Here is a 15,403-nt window from a genome sequence, read left to right on the forward strand (position 1 = left end):
GGTCAAGATTCCTGTTATTTAGGGAGAAAAGACTGCAATTAAAGCATGCTTACTGATGTTCAAAACCAGTGCAATACATCTTTACTGCTGCAATTGAGAAAACCTCTGTAAAACATTCTAAAATTAAAGGTGGCTGTTCATTTAGGTATTCATTTCCAACTTTCAGATCATTGAGACTTTTGATGTCAAATCTTAAGTAGCTTCAACATGCTCATCTTTGTTTCTCTCTCTCTCTCTCTCTCTCCTTCTCCACTCCGCCCACCCTTAGGCTTACGAGAGGCCCCAGAAACATTCAACTCTCCATTATGACACAGGCCTCCCACAGGACTTCACCGGTGACACCTTAAAACCAAAGCACCAGCAAAAAAGCAGCAGCCAGAACCACATGGACTGGTCCACCAACTCTGACAGCGGACCTGTCACTCAGAATTGCTTCATCAGTCCAGAGTCTGGCAGAGAAACTGCAAGCACCAGCAAGATCCCAGCTCTTGAGCCCGTGGCTTCCTTTGCAAAGGCCCAGGGTAAGAAAGGCAGTGCAGGGAACACGTGGAGTCAGTTGTCTAACAATAACAAAGATCTGCTTTTGGGAGGTGTGGCACCATCCCCAAGCAGCCACAGCTCACCAGCCCCACCCAGCAGCTCTGCTGAGTGCAGCGGGCTTCAGCCCTTGGTGGATCAAGATGGAGGAGGTACAAAGGAGCCCCCAGAACCACCTACTGTGGGCAGCAAGAAAAAGTCCAGTAAGAAGGATGTGATAAGTCAGACCATACCAAACCCAGACCTGGATTGGGTCAAGAATGCCCAGAAAGCATTTGACAATACAGAAGGGAAAAGGGAAAGTTATTCCACAGATAGTGTCCAGGAGGCATCACCAGCCAGGCAGAACGTGAGTTCTGCCAGTAATCCTGAAAATGACTCAAGTCATGTCCGGATTACTATCCCCATCAAGGCACCCTCTCTGGATCCAACCAACCATAAGAGGAAAAAGAGACAGTCCATTAAAGCGGTGGTGGAAAAGATCATGCCAGAGAAAGCCCTGGCTTCTGGAATCACTATGAGCAGTGAAGTAGTTAACAGGATACTTTCCAACTCTGAGGGGAGTAAGAAGGATCCCCGTGTCCCTAAGTTGGGTAAAATGATAGAGAATGAGTCCCCCTCAGTTGGCCTTGAAACTGGTGGAAATGCTGAGAAAGTTATCCCAGGAGGTGTGTCTAAGCCACGGAAGCCACCCATGGTCATGACACCTCCAACGTGCACAGATCACTCTCCATCCAGAAAGCTGCCGGAAATCCAACATCCAAAATTTGCTGCAAAACGAAGGTGGACTTGCAGCAAACCAAAACCCAGCACCATGCTTCGAGAGGCAGTTATGGCCACCTCTGATAAACTGATGCTGGAGCCCCCATCTGCGTATCCCATCACCCCATCCAGCCCTCTCTACACCAACACAGACAGTCTTACTGTGATCACTCCAGTCAAAAAGAAGCGGGGACGACCAAAGAAGCAGCCTTTGCTCACAGTCGAGACGATTCATGAGGGAACTTCCACCAGCCCCGTCAGTCCCATCAGCCGAGAGTTTCCTGGCACTAAGAAAAGAAAGCGACGACGCAATTTAGCGAAGTTGGCCCAGCTAGTGCCGGGAGAGGACAAACCCATGAGTGAGATGAAATTTCACAAGAAAGTTGGAAAGCTCGGCGTGTTGGATAAGAAGACCATCAAAACTATCAATAAGATGAAGACACTCAAGAGGAAAAACATCTTGAACCAGATCTTGTCCTGTTCCAGCAGCGTTGCTCTGAAGGCAAAAGCTCCCCCAGAGACCAGCCCTGGGGCAGCAGCCATTGAAAGCAAACTGGGCAAGCAGATTAATGTCAGCAAGAGGGGAACCATCTACATTGGCAAGAAGCGGGGCAGGAAGCCAAGAGCAGAGCTGCCACCCCCATCCGAAGAACCCAAAACAGCCATCAAGCACCCCAGGCCTGTTTCTAGCCAGCCGGATGTTCCAGCCGTGCCTTCCAACTTTCAGTCACTTGTGGCGTCTTCACCAGCAGCTATGCACCCACTTTCAACACAGTTAGGTGGGTCCAATGGCAACCTGAGCCCTGCCAGCACTGAAACCAATTTTTCAGAGTTGAAAACTATGCCAAATCTCCAGCCCATCAGTGCTCTTCCAACCAAAACCCAAAAGGGAATACACAGTGGAACCTGGAAGCTGTCTCCACCCAGACTGATGGCCAACTCCCCTTCACACCTGTGCGAGATTGGCTCCCTAAAGGAAATCACGCTGTCCCCTGTGAGTGAGTCCCACAGTGAGGAGACGATCCCCAGTGACAGCGGCATTGGGACAGACAACAACAGCACTTCTGACCAAGCGGAGAAGAGCTCAGAATCCCGAAGGAGGTACTCTTTTGATTTCTGCTCCCTGGACAACCCGGAGGCCATTCCGTCCGACACCAGCACAAAGAACCGGCATGGCCACCGGCAAAAGCATCTCATTGTGGACAACTTTCTGGCCCACGAAAGCCTCAAGAAGCCAAAGCACAAGAGGAAACGGAAAAGCCTGCAAAACCGCGATGACCTCCAGTTTCTGGCAGACCTGGAGGAGCTCATCACCAAGTTCCAAGTGTTCAGAATCTCCCACCGGAGTTACACCTTCTACCACGAGAATCCATATCCCAGCATTTTTCGGATTAATTTTGATCACTATTACCCGGTGCCATATATCCAGTATGACCCGTTGCTCTATCTTCGTAGGACTTCAGACTTGAAGTCAAAGAAGAAGCGTGGTAGGCCTGCAAAAACCAATGACACCATGACAAAGGTGCCTTTTTTACAAGGGTTCAGCTACCCTATTCCCAGTGGAAGTTACTATGCACCCTATGGAATGCCTTACACATCAATGCCTATGATGAACCTTGGTTATTACGGTCAGTACCCAGCTCCTTTGTACCTATCGCACACGCTTGGAGCAGCTTCCCCATTCATGAGGCCAACAGTGCCACCACCTCAGTTCCACACAAACTCCCACGTAAAGATGTCCGGTGCAGCTAAGCATAAAGCCAAGCATGGAGTACACCTGCAGGGACCTGTTAGCATGGGCCTTGGTGACATGCAGCCTTCTCTGAATCCTCCCAAGGTAGGCAGTGCCAGTCTGTCCAGCGGTCGGCTCCATAAGAGGAAACACAAACACAAGCATAAGCACAAGGAAGACCGGATCCTAGGGACCCACGACAACCTGAGTGGTCTCTTTGCAGGCAAAGCCACAGGCTTCTCCAGCCACATCCTGAGCGAGCGGCTGAGTAGCGCAGACAAAGAGCTCCCGCTGGTGAGTGAGAAGAACAAGCATAAGGAGAAACAGAAGCACCAGCACAGCGAAGCCGGCCACAAAGCTTCTAAGAACAACTTCGAGGTGGACACCTTGTCTACACTGTCACTTTCCGACGCCCAGCATTGGACACAGGCCAAGGAAAAAGGAGACTTGAGCAGTGAGCCTGTGGACTCATGCACAAAAAGATACTCTGGCAGTGGCGGGGATGGTGGCAGCACGAGATCGGAGAACCTGGACGTGTTCAGTGAAATGAACCCTTCGAATGACAAGTGGGACAGTGACGTGAGTGGGAGTAAAAGGAGGAGCTATGAAGGCTTTGGAACGTACAGGGAAAAGGACATCCAAGCCTTCAAGATGAACCGCAAGGAGAGAAGTTCTTATGACTCCTCCATGTCTCCAGGTAAGGCTAAGTTTTTCTTCAGACTTGGATTGTCTAGTTATTTAATTGCTGGACTTTGCACCTCAGACACATCTGTGGCACATTGTGTTCATTAGTTTGCAAAGAGTTGGGAATCAAATTAAAATGGGTCTCCTTGCACATTTGAGTTTGCTGCACATTTTGTATGTTGTTTACTTGGTATTTACTATCTTCCTTCTCTCCTGGAGCCATTGTTTGAGAAACCATAACCCTAATAACTGCCTACGCTGCAGTCATGCCCACTATGTTTATGCTTTTTATTAAAGATGCTATTCTTAAGTCCTCATCTGATCTAACAGTACAGTTTGCTGTTTGGATACAGCCTCTAAAACTCATTAGGAATACCAATAAGATCCAAGAATGCCAAGCCTGGAAGGAAATGACTAGCTAGTTTATCTGGCATGCCAGGTCCAGAAGTCACACATCTAATGTGAGAAGTCCACTGCAGAGCCATTAGAAGCTGATGACCAGTGAATCCTGAAGTCTGACTGATCAGGTAGCCACAGCTTTGGGCCATATTGTTTCCCTTTTTTTCCATGGGCATTTGATAAGTTGTCCTGGGCAGGTCCCTAAAATGAAAACTTGACTACATTCAGATACTTGTCATTTTTGTGCACTCAGTGGAAGGAGGGAGGCTGGAAGGTGGTGTGTGCCTCCTGCTTCCAGGAGACCTTATAACTGCGTCTCTTTGCATGCCCACTAGAAAGGGATTTTGTTCACTAATTGAAACTGAAATGCCGGTTGCTACTAGAAGGACCGTATTCCTTGTCAGTTGCTGGCAGAATTCCCTTGCTAACCTCCCCAACCACACAAATCCTTCCCTGCTGTTAGGGCCTCACATTTCTGCAAAAGTATCCCTTTGACCCTGGCCTTACATCATATATGATAAAACTCCTGTAGAAGACTAGAGCCATTAGTTATTAGGAAAATAGTAGAAACTTCTTACCTAAGAGTTGCAGAAGCTAAAAAAAAAAAAAAAAAAAAAAAAAAAAGTTATTGGGTTCCCCCTGTCGCCAAATAGTATAAAACCCTCTAACCAAAGCCTGGCTTTAAAAAAAAAAAAAAATCATCCATGTTTAAGGTTTGGTGTAGCATTTCACTTCTGTTTATGATGTGTACCACTCACTTGTCCTCTCCCTTCCCAGGAAGCCCATATTTCCTGAAGGCAGGAATAGTCTATTCATGAAGAATTAGAGACATTTTTTAGGCCAGCAGATTTCAGGAAGAAATATGATTATGAGGTGGAAACCACTTAAAAATCGCCCCAGATTGCCACTAGCTTGTGAGTTGTAGTGGTAGATGTTCTCCTTGGTTAATGAAGAGACCAATTAGCAGTCACATCTCCTGCATTTGCTAAAGGTAATAAATGACCTACACTTTGTGTCTGCCCAAAGTGGATGTGCTCATCTGGGCGTCATCATTTTTCATCATCAGACTTTGTTGAAGGTGCTTGGTTTTATGCAGAGTGCAGGCTAAGCCCACCTGGGCAGGAGGTACTGCCTTGACCTTGCATGACATGTAAGAAACTGATCTCTTTCAGCATGATGAAACTGATTCATGGGACCTACACTAGCTGTGGACAGAAGATGTTCTTATTTTTGTAATTTTATGAGCCTTATTTAGCTAGAAAATAATGATGAGGGGTAATTGTTAAGAACCTACAAGCAAAAATCCTGACTTAACAGACCCAAGGAGCAAGATCTCAAGAAGCTAAAGCCGGACGTTGTTGCGTGTTAGTTTTCTCAGTGATTTTACCAGGATTTGTCTGTGGCCAGGCTGTATTGCTGAGTGCTGGTGGACTTCATCAAGTTTCCCAGCTGGGGTTCATGTCCAGTCACTGTGTGCCCCTACTCTAGTTATATTGCTTTTCATGTGCTTGCATTTATATCGTGTTCATCACTTTATTAAAACTCCTCCCCATCTCTGTCCCATCTCATGGGATCTTCAGCCAGCCACTTGAGATGGGAAGAAATAGGTATCATGACAATGTCACGAAAGAAAGCTAGATTCAACCTGAAGAACTGGATACAAGGCCCAACTCTGTTACTACTTCTCCGTGTGGCCTTAGGCATGGGGTTCCACTTCTTTGGGGTACTGTCTTCCCATCTGTAACTCACAGGGTTGGGCCAGACCTTTTGTGTACAGTGTGCTTCCATTCTTAAAGCCATTTCACATAAATTTCTGTGTAATGCCCTTTGTGCAATCTTATAAGACAGGTATTTTTATTCCTATATTACAGATCAGGATACTGAGGCTCAAAGAGATCAAGTGAACTGTCAAGGTTCAAAAAGCATTTGGTTTTGATTTTAAGCCCAGAAATTTGCCTGCTGCATTGAACCTTGACTACCTGCCACGAAGCTGGTGAAAGCTGTGTTTAGAACACAGCTCTTGGTGCCCAGTCCAGTGTTCCTCTATGTCACCTCTGTTCTTGCCTTCAAAATCCCATTCATCCTCAGATCACATGCCATTCCCTAAGGCGTCTGCACAGTGATTATGTGATCATTACTGAAAAGAATAGTTAAGGGAAGAAGACACCCATTTATTCAATTCCCGGCCAATGTAGAAGGAATCCTTGTGGCCTTACCTTTCCTGAATTGATATTATCAGCCTGGAGACACCATGGACAGAACTTCCACCTCCGTCCTTACTGAAATCCAGCACTCTGAGTTATTTTTGCCACTGCTTTGTGTCTATCTCTGTCTTCTATGAGCTTATTTTTTCCCAGAACTTTAATGAATCATAATTGTTGGTGGCTGCTACATCGATATGAGCTATACCTGATGTTCCTGCATATCTCATTGAGCTTCTTACTGAGACAGGCCAGATTCCCTCTTATTCCCCTCCCTTCCAAGCCTTAGCCTCTCATTGCCTATATCTCAAATGTCTCCTTCATTGCTGTGCCTCCAAAGCATGAAAGAAAAATATCTTTAGCATCACATAGAATCCAATGTCAGAGTTTGTCAAGACTCCCTGAAGAATATTCACCTTAATGTGATAGACTCTGAAGAGTGCCAAGTTCCATGAAAAGACAGGAGGCAGATGAGATGAAGCTGAGCTTACTAGATGCATTAAGAGCTTTCAGTGACTTTATCTGAGTGGAGGTGTCTATTCAGCTGGATGATACTGAGGGTCATGATTGGAAATAAGCATCTGCACTTTCTACAACTTCTCTCCCTCCACCTTTTCCTTCGTCACACTTGATTCATTTCCTTAGCATCCGAATGTCCTATTTCACATGAGCTATTCTTCTCTAAAATAGATACAGTATAAATATAGATGTCATCCTTTAGCCTGTTAAGGACCAGATTTAGGAGCAGAGTCAAGAGAAGGCTTTCAGTGCTCCCTGAGATCAGAGCTGATGAAAGATACCATATAAATGTAAGTCATTACCATTGTGGAGAGAGAGGGATTAGAGACCCTATTTAGCAATAGCAGCAGTTGCACACTCTATTTCCTTTTTCTTGCTGGGAAATTTTTCATTCTTTGTCTCCATGGCCCAGCAGATGGTTGCATTGTCTTGTTAGCCCACTTCTAACATACCTGGGCCTAGGATGCAGTACAGACTCCTGACCGTTTTTCTGTATTTTACGCCTCCCTTTTTCGGTTTCAGAATGCAGTAGCTCTTTTGGCCTGTTTTCTAAATGCATACCATCTGCTAAATGTCCATTTATAAAAATGCTTGCCTGGGACCACAAAATGGACAAATAGTGAGAAGGTGCAATCTCAGAATTGGTATAAGCCTTATCAGCTCCTATTTGGGCCTGTCTGTCGGCAGGCATTGCCATCTCTTGCACACTAACATGCAGCAGAGGGCCAGAAAAGCGATTGCATAATCCAGGGGTAACAATGCTTAGTCAGAATGATGCCATGTGCCCTCAAAGCCAAGTTTTCACATGGTGGTGGAAGAGTGATGAGTGACATTTTCTATTCAGATCACTTGGAAACAATCTTTGCGTACTTTGACCTAAACTTACGCCAGACACTGAGACCTCATGACAACTGCTGTTCAAGCTCCAATCAGATAACTTAAAAAAAAAAATGAGAAGAGTGAATCTACGTATGTTACCTCTTAGTTTAGTGCCATTATTAAGAAGGTAGCCATCCCAAGTCCCCAAATGTAAAGTACTTTCCTCATGATGAGTGGATGCTGAGAACTGATTCTGAGTGCACATCTCATATATGCAAATCCTGCCATGTATGTAGCTGGATTCCCTGGCACCTGGCCCCCTCCATCTCTCCTTATAGCTTCCTTCTTGCCCTTTGCCAACTCCTCTTATCAGCACTGTGGAAATTTGAGGAGGCAGTCTCTGCTGTCACTCACTGGCAGGATATGGATGCCCAAGCCAAAAATAATACAAAAACCTCCTCCAAGCAGTTATCCAGTTGAGGGAATTAGCCACATGGATGAAACGTCATGAAAACTATACAAAAGAAGCGTTTGAGTATCATTTCCTTAAAATGGAATAAAAGGAAGAAGAGGACTAATGTGAGGAGAAAATTAAGACCAGGAATAAAGAGAGTAAAATCTGGGAAGCAGATGAAATATAGTCTTTTTAACCTTAATCCAAGTCCAATTTTGAGTCCTCTTGTGGGAGGAAATGAAAGATTAGTTAACTAATGGCTGCTGTGTAGTTCAAGTAGGGTTAGGAAGACCTGTCCAAGTCTTATCTCTCATACTAACCAACTGAAGTACCTCTTCTGTTTTTTGACTTTCAGTTTTCCAGAATGGGATTATGACCATAAAGGTTCTGACCAGACCTGATAGTCTAGGATTCTAAAAGACTCAAATTTACACAATGGAATTTCAATATGTACATAGCTCCCCCACACACATGTACAGGCAGAAGCTACAAAGTAAATATCCAAGTTATTGACCATGTTGACCAAATAATTAGTTGTTCAATCAAGTTTGAAAACAGGTACCAGTGGTTGTATATTAATCTATGAGACTTACCCCCATTCATCTTTAGCTCCAGCCACTTCACTTAGCCATTGGATTTCTCCTTTGCAAAAGGTGGAACCCCTAGTACTTGAGTCCCACCAACAAATTAGCTTGTTCCTTGTACAGGCTGAAACCATAGTCACCATCTGAGACACAAATAGGTGAGAACACAAATATGAACATTTTTATGGGAACAGACAGAGCACACTTGGATTTGTATTTAGACTCAGCATTAAATGAATCTTAATAATGTAGTACAAACACCTCATTTTGCTGATGAGCACACTGAGGCTTAAGATGGTCAAGTGACTCATCTAATGATACATATTTAATTGGGTGAAGAGCTCAGACTGGGAAGCTTCACATCAAGGAGAGGGGCACGGGAAAGGAGAGAGAGAGAGCGAATACAAGAAAAAAACAGAAAGGTGAGTCATGGGAGAGATGTTAAGCTGTATATTTTCTTTTGCTGTGAGCTGTTGTAAAAGGTAAGCATCTCTTTGACAATAATTTGGTTTCCAGGCTATCTCTGGGGACCCATGTTTGGGACTGGAAACGATCTTTGTGGGCTCTGATGGAAGTCATTTTTTTTTCCTCTCTTGTCTTAACAATTGCACATACTTATTTTATTGAGCCTCCCAAGGTTCCTCCTAAGGTTTCCTTTTGGAAACCAAGAATTAATCAAATTAAATGATATAACCCGTAACTTTGTAGCAATGAAACAAAAAAAATAACTGAGACTCACAGCATCTCCTTTGCTACATTGAAATCAGAAATGGAGCAATTCTGCCTTTGGAGCTTGAAGTCCCCAAGCCATTTATCTTCCCACAGTTGGCAAATGTTATCCTGTCCTGGTGAAAGTTTTTATTTATACCTCTGTGGGATTGGGAAATTATGCAGATTCAGGTGTGGGTGCAGAGAAGTTACAGTTTTGACAGACTTGGCTTTGCTATAATATGGATCCTTCTTGGCTGGAGAAATCAGGAAGCATGCCTTCAAAAGGCTGTCACTGGGCAGAGATAAGCAAGGCACCTTTGGAAGGAAACTCCAGAAAACCATCTCTTCACTCTATAAAACAACAAGTGATGAATACTTTTAAAATTGCGGCCTAGGCTTGAGCCAGTATAGCACTTAATCCAAGTTGACTGAATTCAAGGGGAAGCGATGAGGACAAGACAACATTTTTTAATGTATAAGGCTTATTGCAGTCCCAGGAAGAAATCAAAGATGAGTAACTCAATGCTTTTGCCTTCAAAGAGGCTACAATCCAGGAGAACCACTATAATTTAGGGGAAGAAACCAGCAGCACCTCCTCATGTTAAAAGCCGACTGCAAGAGCCATCAGAAAGCCATAAAGAAAGAGCAAGGGCCGTCCAACTGACTTGTGAGCCACCTCTGTGTTCTCAGTGGGGGAGGAGAGGTGGGACCTGGAAATACTCTTCATAGCAGTCACCGTGTAAGATGGGTCTTGAATGATGCAAGACACTTTCGGAGAGTGGAGATGGTAAGGTTGGTGATGGGACATGGGGTAGGAAGTGTGACCTAGAACAGGAGCCATGCAAACAAAGGTATGTAGATGGAAACACCAAGAAATATTTGGGAAAACCTATATAGTGCAGGTTTTTTTGTTTCTTTTTTTTTTTTTTTTTTTTTTTGAGATAGAGTCTCACTCTGTCACCCTGGCTAGAATGCCGTGGTGCGATCTCACCTCACTGCAACCTTTACCTCCCAGGTTCAAGTGATTCTCTTGCCTCAGCCTCCCAAGTAACTGGGACTACAGGTGCACGCCCAGCTAATTTTTGTATTTTCAGTAGAGACAGGGTCTCACCATGTTGGCCAGGCTGGTCTTGAACTCCTGACCTCAAGTGATCCACCCTCCTCGGCCTCCCAAAGTGCTGGGTTTACAGGCATGAACCAGCGCGACCAGCCCATAGTCCCATTTTACTGGGGTTTGGATCTGTCGTTGGGGAACATTGGCAGATAAAGTGAGGGAAGAACGTTGTAGTCAGGGGCTAGAGGGTCTTTTTCCCATACTCTGAGGCTTATGCTTGATCAAGCAAGCAGTGGCAAGCCACTTTTTATTTTATTGTATTTCATTTTGTTTTTAGAGGCAGAATCTCTGTCACCCAGGATCCTAGCTTACTAAAACCTCCAACTTCTGGGCTCAAGCAATCCTCCCACCTCAGGACCCCAAGTAGCAAGGACTACAGGTGTATGCCACCATACCTGGTTAATTTTTGTTTTAATTTTTAATTTTGTAGAGACAAGGTCTCACTCTATTCCCCAGACTGGTCTTGAACTCCTGGGCTCAAGTGATCCTCCCTCCTCCACCTCCCAAAGCACTGGGATTGTAGCTGTGAGCCACCGTGCCTGGCCAGAAACTACTTTTTAAACAAGCGAAAGTCATAAAATGACCAGATTATACTTTATCTTTCTTTCCTGACCACTCCCTCTCCCTAACCTCGATTGGGCAAACTTACCTCATCTCTGTACTCTTCATGCTGTGTTGCAATTATTCACTTACTTGTTTAGGTTGTACCTACCTGCCCTTCCTCCTCCACCCTCCACCCCCAGATTATAACTACATAAAGGAATCACTATCTACACAGATGCTCAAGCAAAAATTATATTTAAAAGGAGCCATCCTTGATTTCATCTCTTTCCCTCTCTAGCTAAAGTCAAAGGTGAATCCAATGTGTGGCCCCAGGCACTGAGAGGGTGGGAGCACATGAACAGAGCAGAAACCTGGCTGGTGTCCAGAATGATGAGGGGTTTAGGCAGCAGTTGCCAGCGCTGTGCAGAGCTAGACCTAGAGATTCAGCAAGGAGAGAGTCAGAGGGAATGAAGGAAGGAGGGTGGAAGAGATGACCTGGCAACCCACCTTAAACAGAGACACAGAGGAAGTGGGCACCAGGAAAGTTGCAGAGAAGGAATGCCAGAAATGTCGGAGACTAAATTTAAGAAGAAAGAAGTGATCAGCAAGCCAGAAGATGCAGAGTTTATGGAGAATGGAAACAAATGAAAATATGCATGAACATATTGGTGACCCTGCAGACAACAGAAATGTTAAACATTATGTATTTGATATATCATCTGTTTGGAGCCTCATAGACTGTGTGCCTAGGCCGAATGGCAAGGAGTTAATAAATAAGTGGATGATGAGAGAATGGAGGCTGCAGGTGCAGATAATGAAAACGTTGCTGTGTTTCTAGCAGTGCCCCAGCTTCCAAGAAGACTATGTTTGTGAAGTCAGCGCTTGATGAGAAGTGATACTCCCATTCTCAATAGGCCTTAAGTCTAAGTTTCTCCAATTCTGGGAGCAGAAACGCAATGCCAGATTCCCTTATACTATGTCATTCCACATGTCATAGTATAAGGCCAAAAAGACCATGAGTAGAAAAGGTAAAGGTTATAATATTTGAAAAGAGGTAAGAGATTTCAGGTCAGCTTCCCTTTCCCTGCCTCACAGACACACAGGCACATAACTTTTGATTATATGATGACTATTTGAAAATTCCTTTCTGTGGTACCTTGGGTGTTTGCTGTGCATCTGTGAATGTATGGAAGAATGAACAAGTTATCACAAGTTCTAATAAATGGTTCTGTTACTGAACTCTTGCCATGTACAAAGGATTATAGATGAAAGCCTAACTGTCAGTCTTACAGAGCTTTTTACTAGTTTGTGGAATAAAATATATATGCTGGTACATAAAAAGCTTGCACTCTTAAAAATGATTGAGAGGTCTTTGGTCACCCAACATATAGCATAGTGCCAGAGACAATTAGGGAGACCAGAAGGAAAGAAAAAGCAAGAAAGAAACTAAGTTAGCATTCGTAAAACAACCAGAGAATAAATGCAGACCAAGTTTAATCCATGCTAACTCACTGGCCAACAATGGGAGCTGTGGGGACCCAGGATCAGGAAGGATAACAGTGTTCAGTGAAAGAGAAGGTCCTGTGGCAGAAGCTCGGAGAGTAGGTTCACTGTGAGTGCTACAGCAGCATGAGTGAAGATATTTGAGGGGGTACAGGAAGTCATTTGGCTAGATGGAAGTTAGCAGTTGAGTGGGGATGGATTTTTAAGAGGCACAACTGCCGTGAAGAGGGGTTGAACTGCCTCCCAGAGGAAGGGAAGACACAATGATGTTCAGGGGTGCTGAGTGTGAAATGCTTTGAGCTTGGTGCTAGGTACTGAGTGGAATGATGAAGTACCAAGAAACATGCCTGTCCTCAAAGACCTTATACAGCCATCAGGAGATAAGAGATGGATATAGACATACACACAAAGCAGTTAGCAAGAATAATGGGAGTTATGCACTTAATGACTAGAAATAAAAACCCATTCTACAAAAAAAAAACCCTGAAAACTAAGTGTCAGTGAAATAAGCTGCATGTTGTAAAAGCAAGTTGATATTGGTATTTGTCCTGTTACAGAGAGATTCAGAACAAGCTGGATAAGAAGAAGGAGGCATTAAGCGAGGTCAACAGAGTAGAGCAGGCAAGTCCCAAGAGCTGCTTCTGCTATTGTTTCCACGCTCTTCAGTGTGGGGACTGGGGAGAAAGATGGGCAGTGAGTCAATAAGAAGATGGCGCTCACCTTGTTGATGGAGGATCTGAGGACCCAGAGATAAAAAGCTTTCCCTGAGGCTACATCACAGTCATCCCATACATCTGAACAGGGTGTTATGCTTTTCAAAGCGCACTTCCTTACTTTCATTTGATCCTCAAAATCCAGTGGGGTCTGCAAATAGGTGTTGCTTTTCCACTTGACAGACACGGAAATCAAAACCCAAAGTGATCAAGCCATTTTTTGTTTAGAAAAAGTGCTAGATCGCAAGTCTCCTGGAATTTTCCCAGCATCCCCCCAACCCCCACTGCCATTTTTCCCACTGTATTTCTTAAGTATTTGATCAGGCCAGTAGTATGACTTACCTTCCAAGTTATCCCTAAAGAACCCTTGCCAGTGGGTTAAATAGAGGAGCCCAGAATAAGACACTAACTAATAGGCAATTTAGTCTTTGCTGAAAATAGGATTTTTTTTACATACAAAGGGAGTTCTTTGGAACCGGGGTTAGCCAAGCCCAGGGTCTGATGCCAATTCTGTCTGCAAAGCCTTTAGCTCACCTGGGGAAAGAGAACTTGAATGGAGCATGAATCTCCTGAAAATCACAAGGAAGACACAAATGGTGCACAAGAATATTCTTATTTGCTAAATTACAAAGCACTAAAACTAACATTTAAATCTTTGTTTTTTAAAATTAAAATTTAAGGATCTTTACCCACCTTCTAGTAAACATACAAAAGCTTACACCTTAAAAATGCTATATGCTGACTGGGCACAGTGGCTCACACCTGTAACCCCAGCACTTTGGGAGACCAAAGCAGGCGAATTGCCTGGGCCCAGGAGTTTGAAACCAGCCTGGGCAACACAGGGAGACCTCCGTCTCTACAAAAAAAAAAAAAAAAAAAAAAAAAACAGAAATTAGCCAGGTATGGTGGTGCATGCCTGTAGTCCCAGCTACTTGGGAGGCTGAGGTGGGAGGACTGCTTAAGCCCAGGAGTTCAAGGCTGCAGGAAACCACAATTGTGCCACTGCATGACACTGCACTCCAGCCTGGGTAACAGAGCAAGACCCCATCTCAAAAAAAAAAGAAAAAGAAAAAGAAAAAAGAAAAAACAAAGAGTGATATACACTAAAAGTAAAACTGGAATGGATCAAGTCATTAAGAGATCCCCGGGGAAAAAAAAGAGAGAGAGAGAGATCCATGAGTTTGGGCTACACCTCAGAAGTTTGGGAAGTTGTTAGAGTGGATGCCTTATCTTAGTTTGAATGTCCACAAGGAAATGGGATGTAGGCTGGAGAAACTGTAGTGCAAAGCCTATCTGAAGCCTGTCTGTCATGTCTTATATTGCAAGTAAGACTCAATAGGCAAAAAAGGTTTCTCTTATAGGATATGCTGCTTTGGGCTGTTATATTTTTACTTTATTCCAATCACAGTTTTAAAATTATTGGGTGCCTAATATTTGTAAAACATAGTCTTGGGCAAAGTGGCTCACACCGGTAATCCCAGCACTTTGGGAGACTAAAGCAGGTGAATTGCCTGGGCCCAGGAGTTCAAAACCAACCTGGGCAATAGGAGTTTGAAACCAGCCTGGGCAGCTCTAAATATGTAAGGGACACCTTGTCATCCTTTAGTAGATGTGTCATAGTCCTACAAGTCTGTGTCAGTTTATCTACCACTAAATAATTCACCTTTTTAGTGCTAAATACTGTTTTTCTATTTGAGGTCCCAATGACAGGGACAATAAAAATGGATTCGCCACCTATAAACCTATAGCATGGGATTATTTGAAAACATTTTTATTATCTTTAAAAAAAAACCCTGTTAATAAAGAAAATTTGAAAAATTCAAAAACAACTAAAATCACCTACAATCCCACTGCCCAGAAATAGCCACCATGGTAATGTAAACACACAGGTCCCCAGCTGATGGAAAGCACTCACCTTGCTTCCTCTTCCAATCTGCCCTTTCTCCAACCTAACCTAGGAAAACCAACTCATGCTCCCCCCAAGCCACACCCCATCCTTTGCCTCCTCTTTCTCCACCACCACCATGGTTGCCAGGTCTTTTCAGTTTTCTCATAAGTGTTTTCCCAGATTTGCTCATGATAACCTTTCCTTCTGCATGTTGTGTCATTACCCAAACAGGGGAATACA

General features: G+C 44.0%; 1 protein-coding gene across 2 annotated transcripts in view; it reads left to right on the top strand.

The window, feature by feature from the left end:
* SETBP1 (SET binding protein 1) overlaps positions 1–15,403 on the top strand; it is a 377,283-nt gene that overhangs the window by 269,018 nt on the left and 92,862 nt on the right. For both annotated transcript variants that reach the window (XM_025365654.1, XM_025365653.1), the window contains exon 4: positions 269–3,728. In XM_025365654.1, the coding sequence (XP_025221439.1) occupies positions 269–3,728 (3,460 nt within the window). The remainder of the gene's footprint in view (positions 1–268; positions 3,729–15,403) is intronic.

Source organism: Theropithecus gelada, chromosome 18, assembly GCF_003255815.1.
Source record: "Theropithecus gelada isolate Dixy chromosome 18, Tgel_1.0, whole genome shotgun sequence".
Lineage (NCBI taxonomy): Eukaryota > Metazoa > Chordata > Mammalia > Primates > Cercopithecidae > Theropithecus > Theropithecus gelada.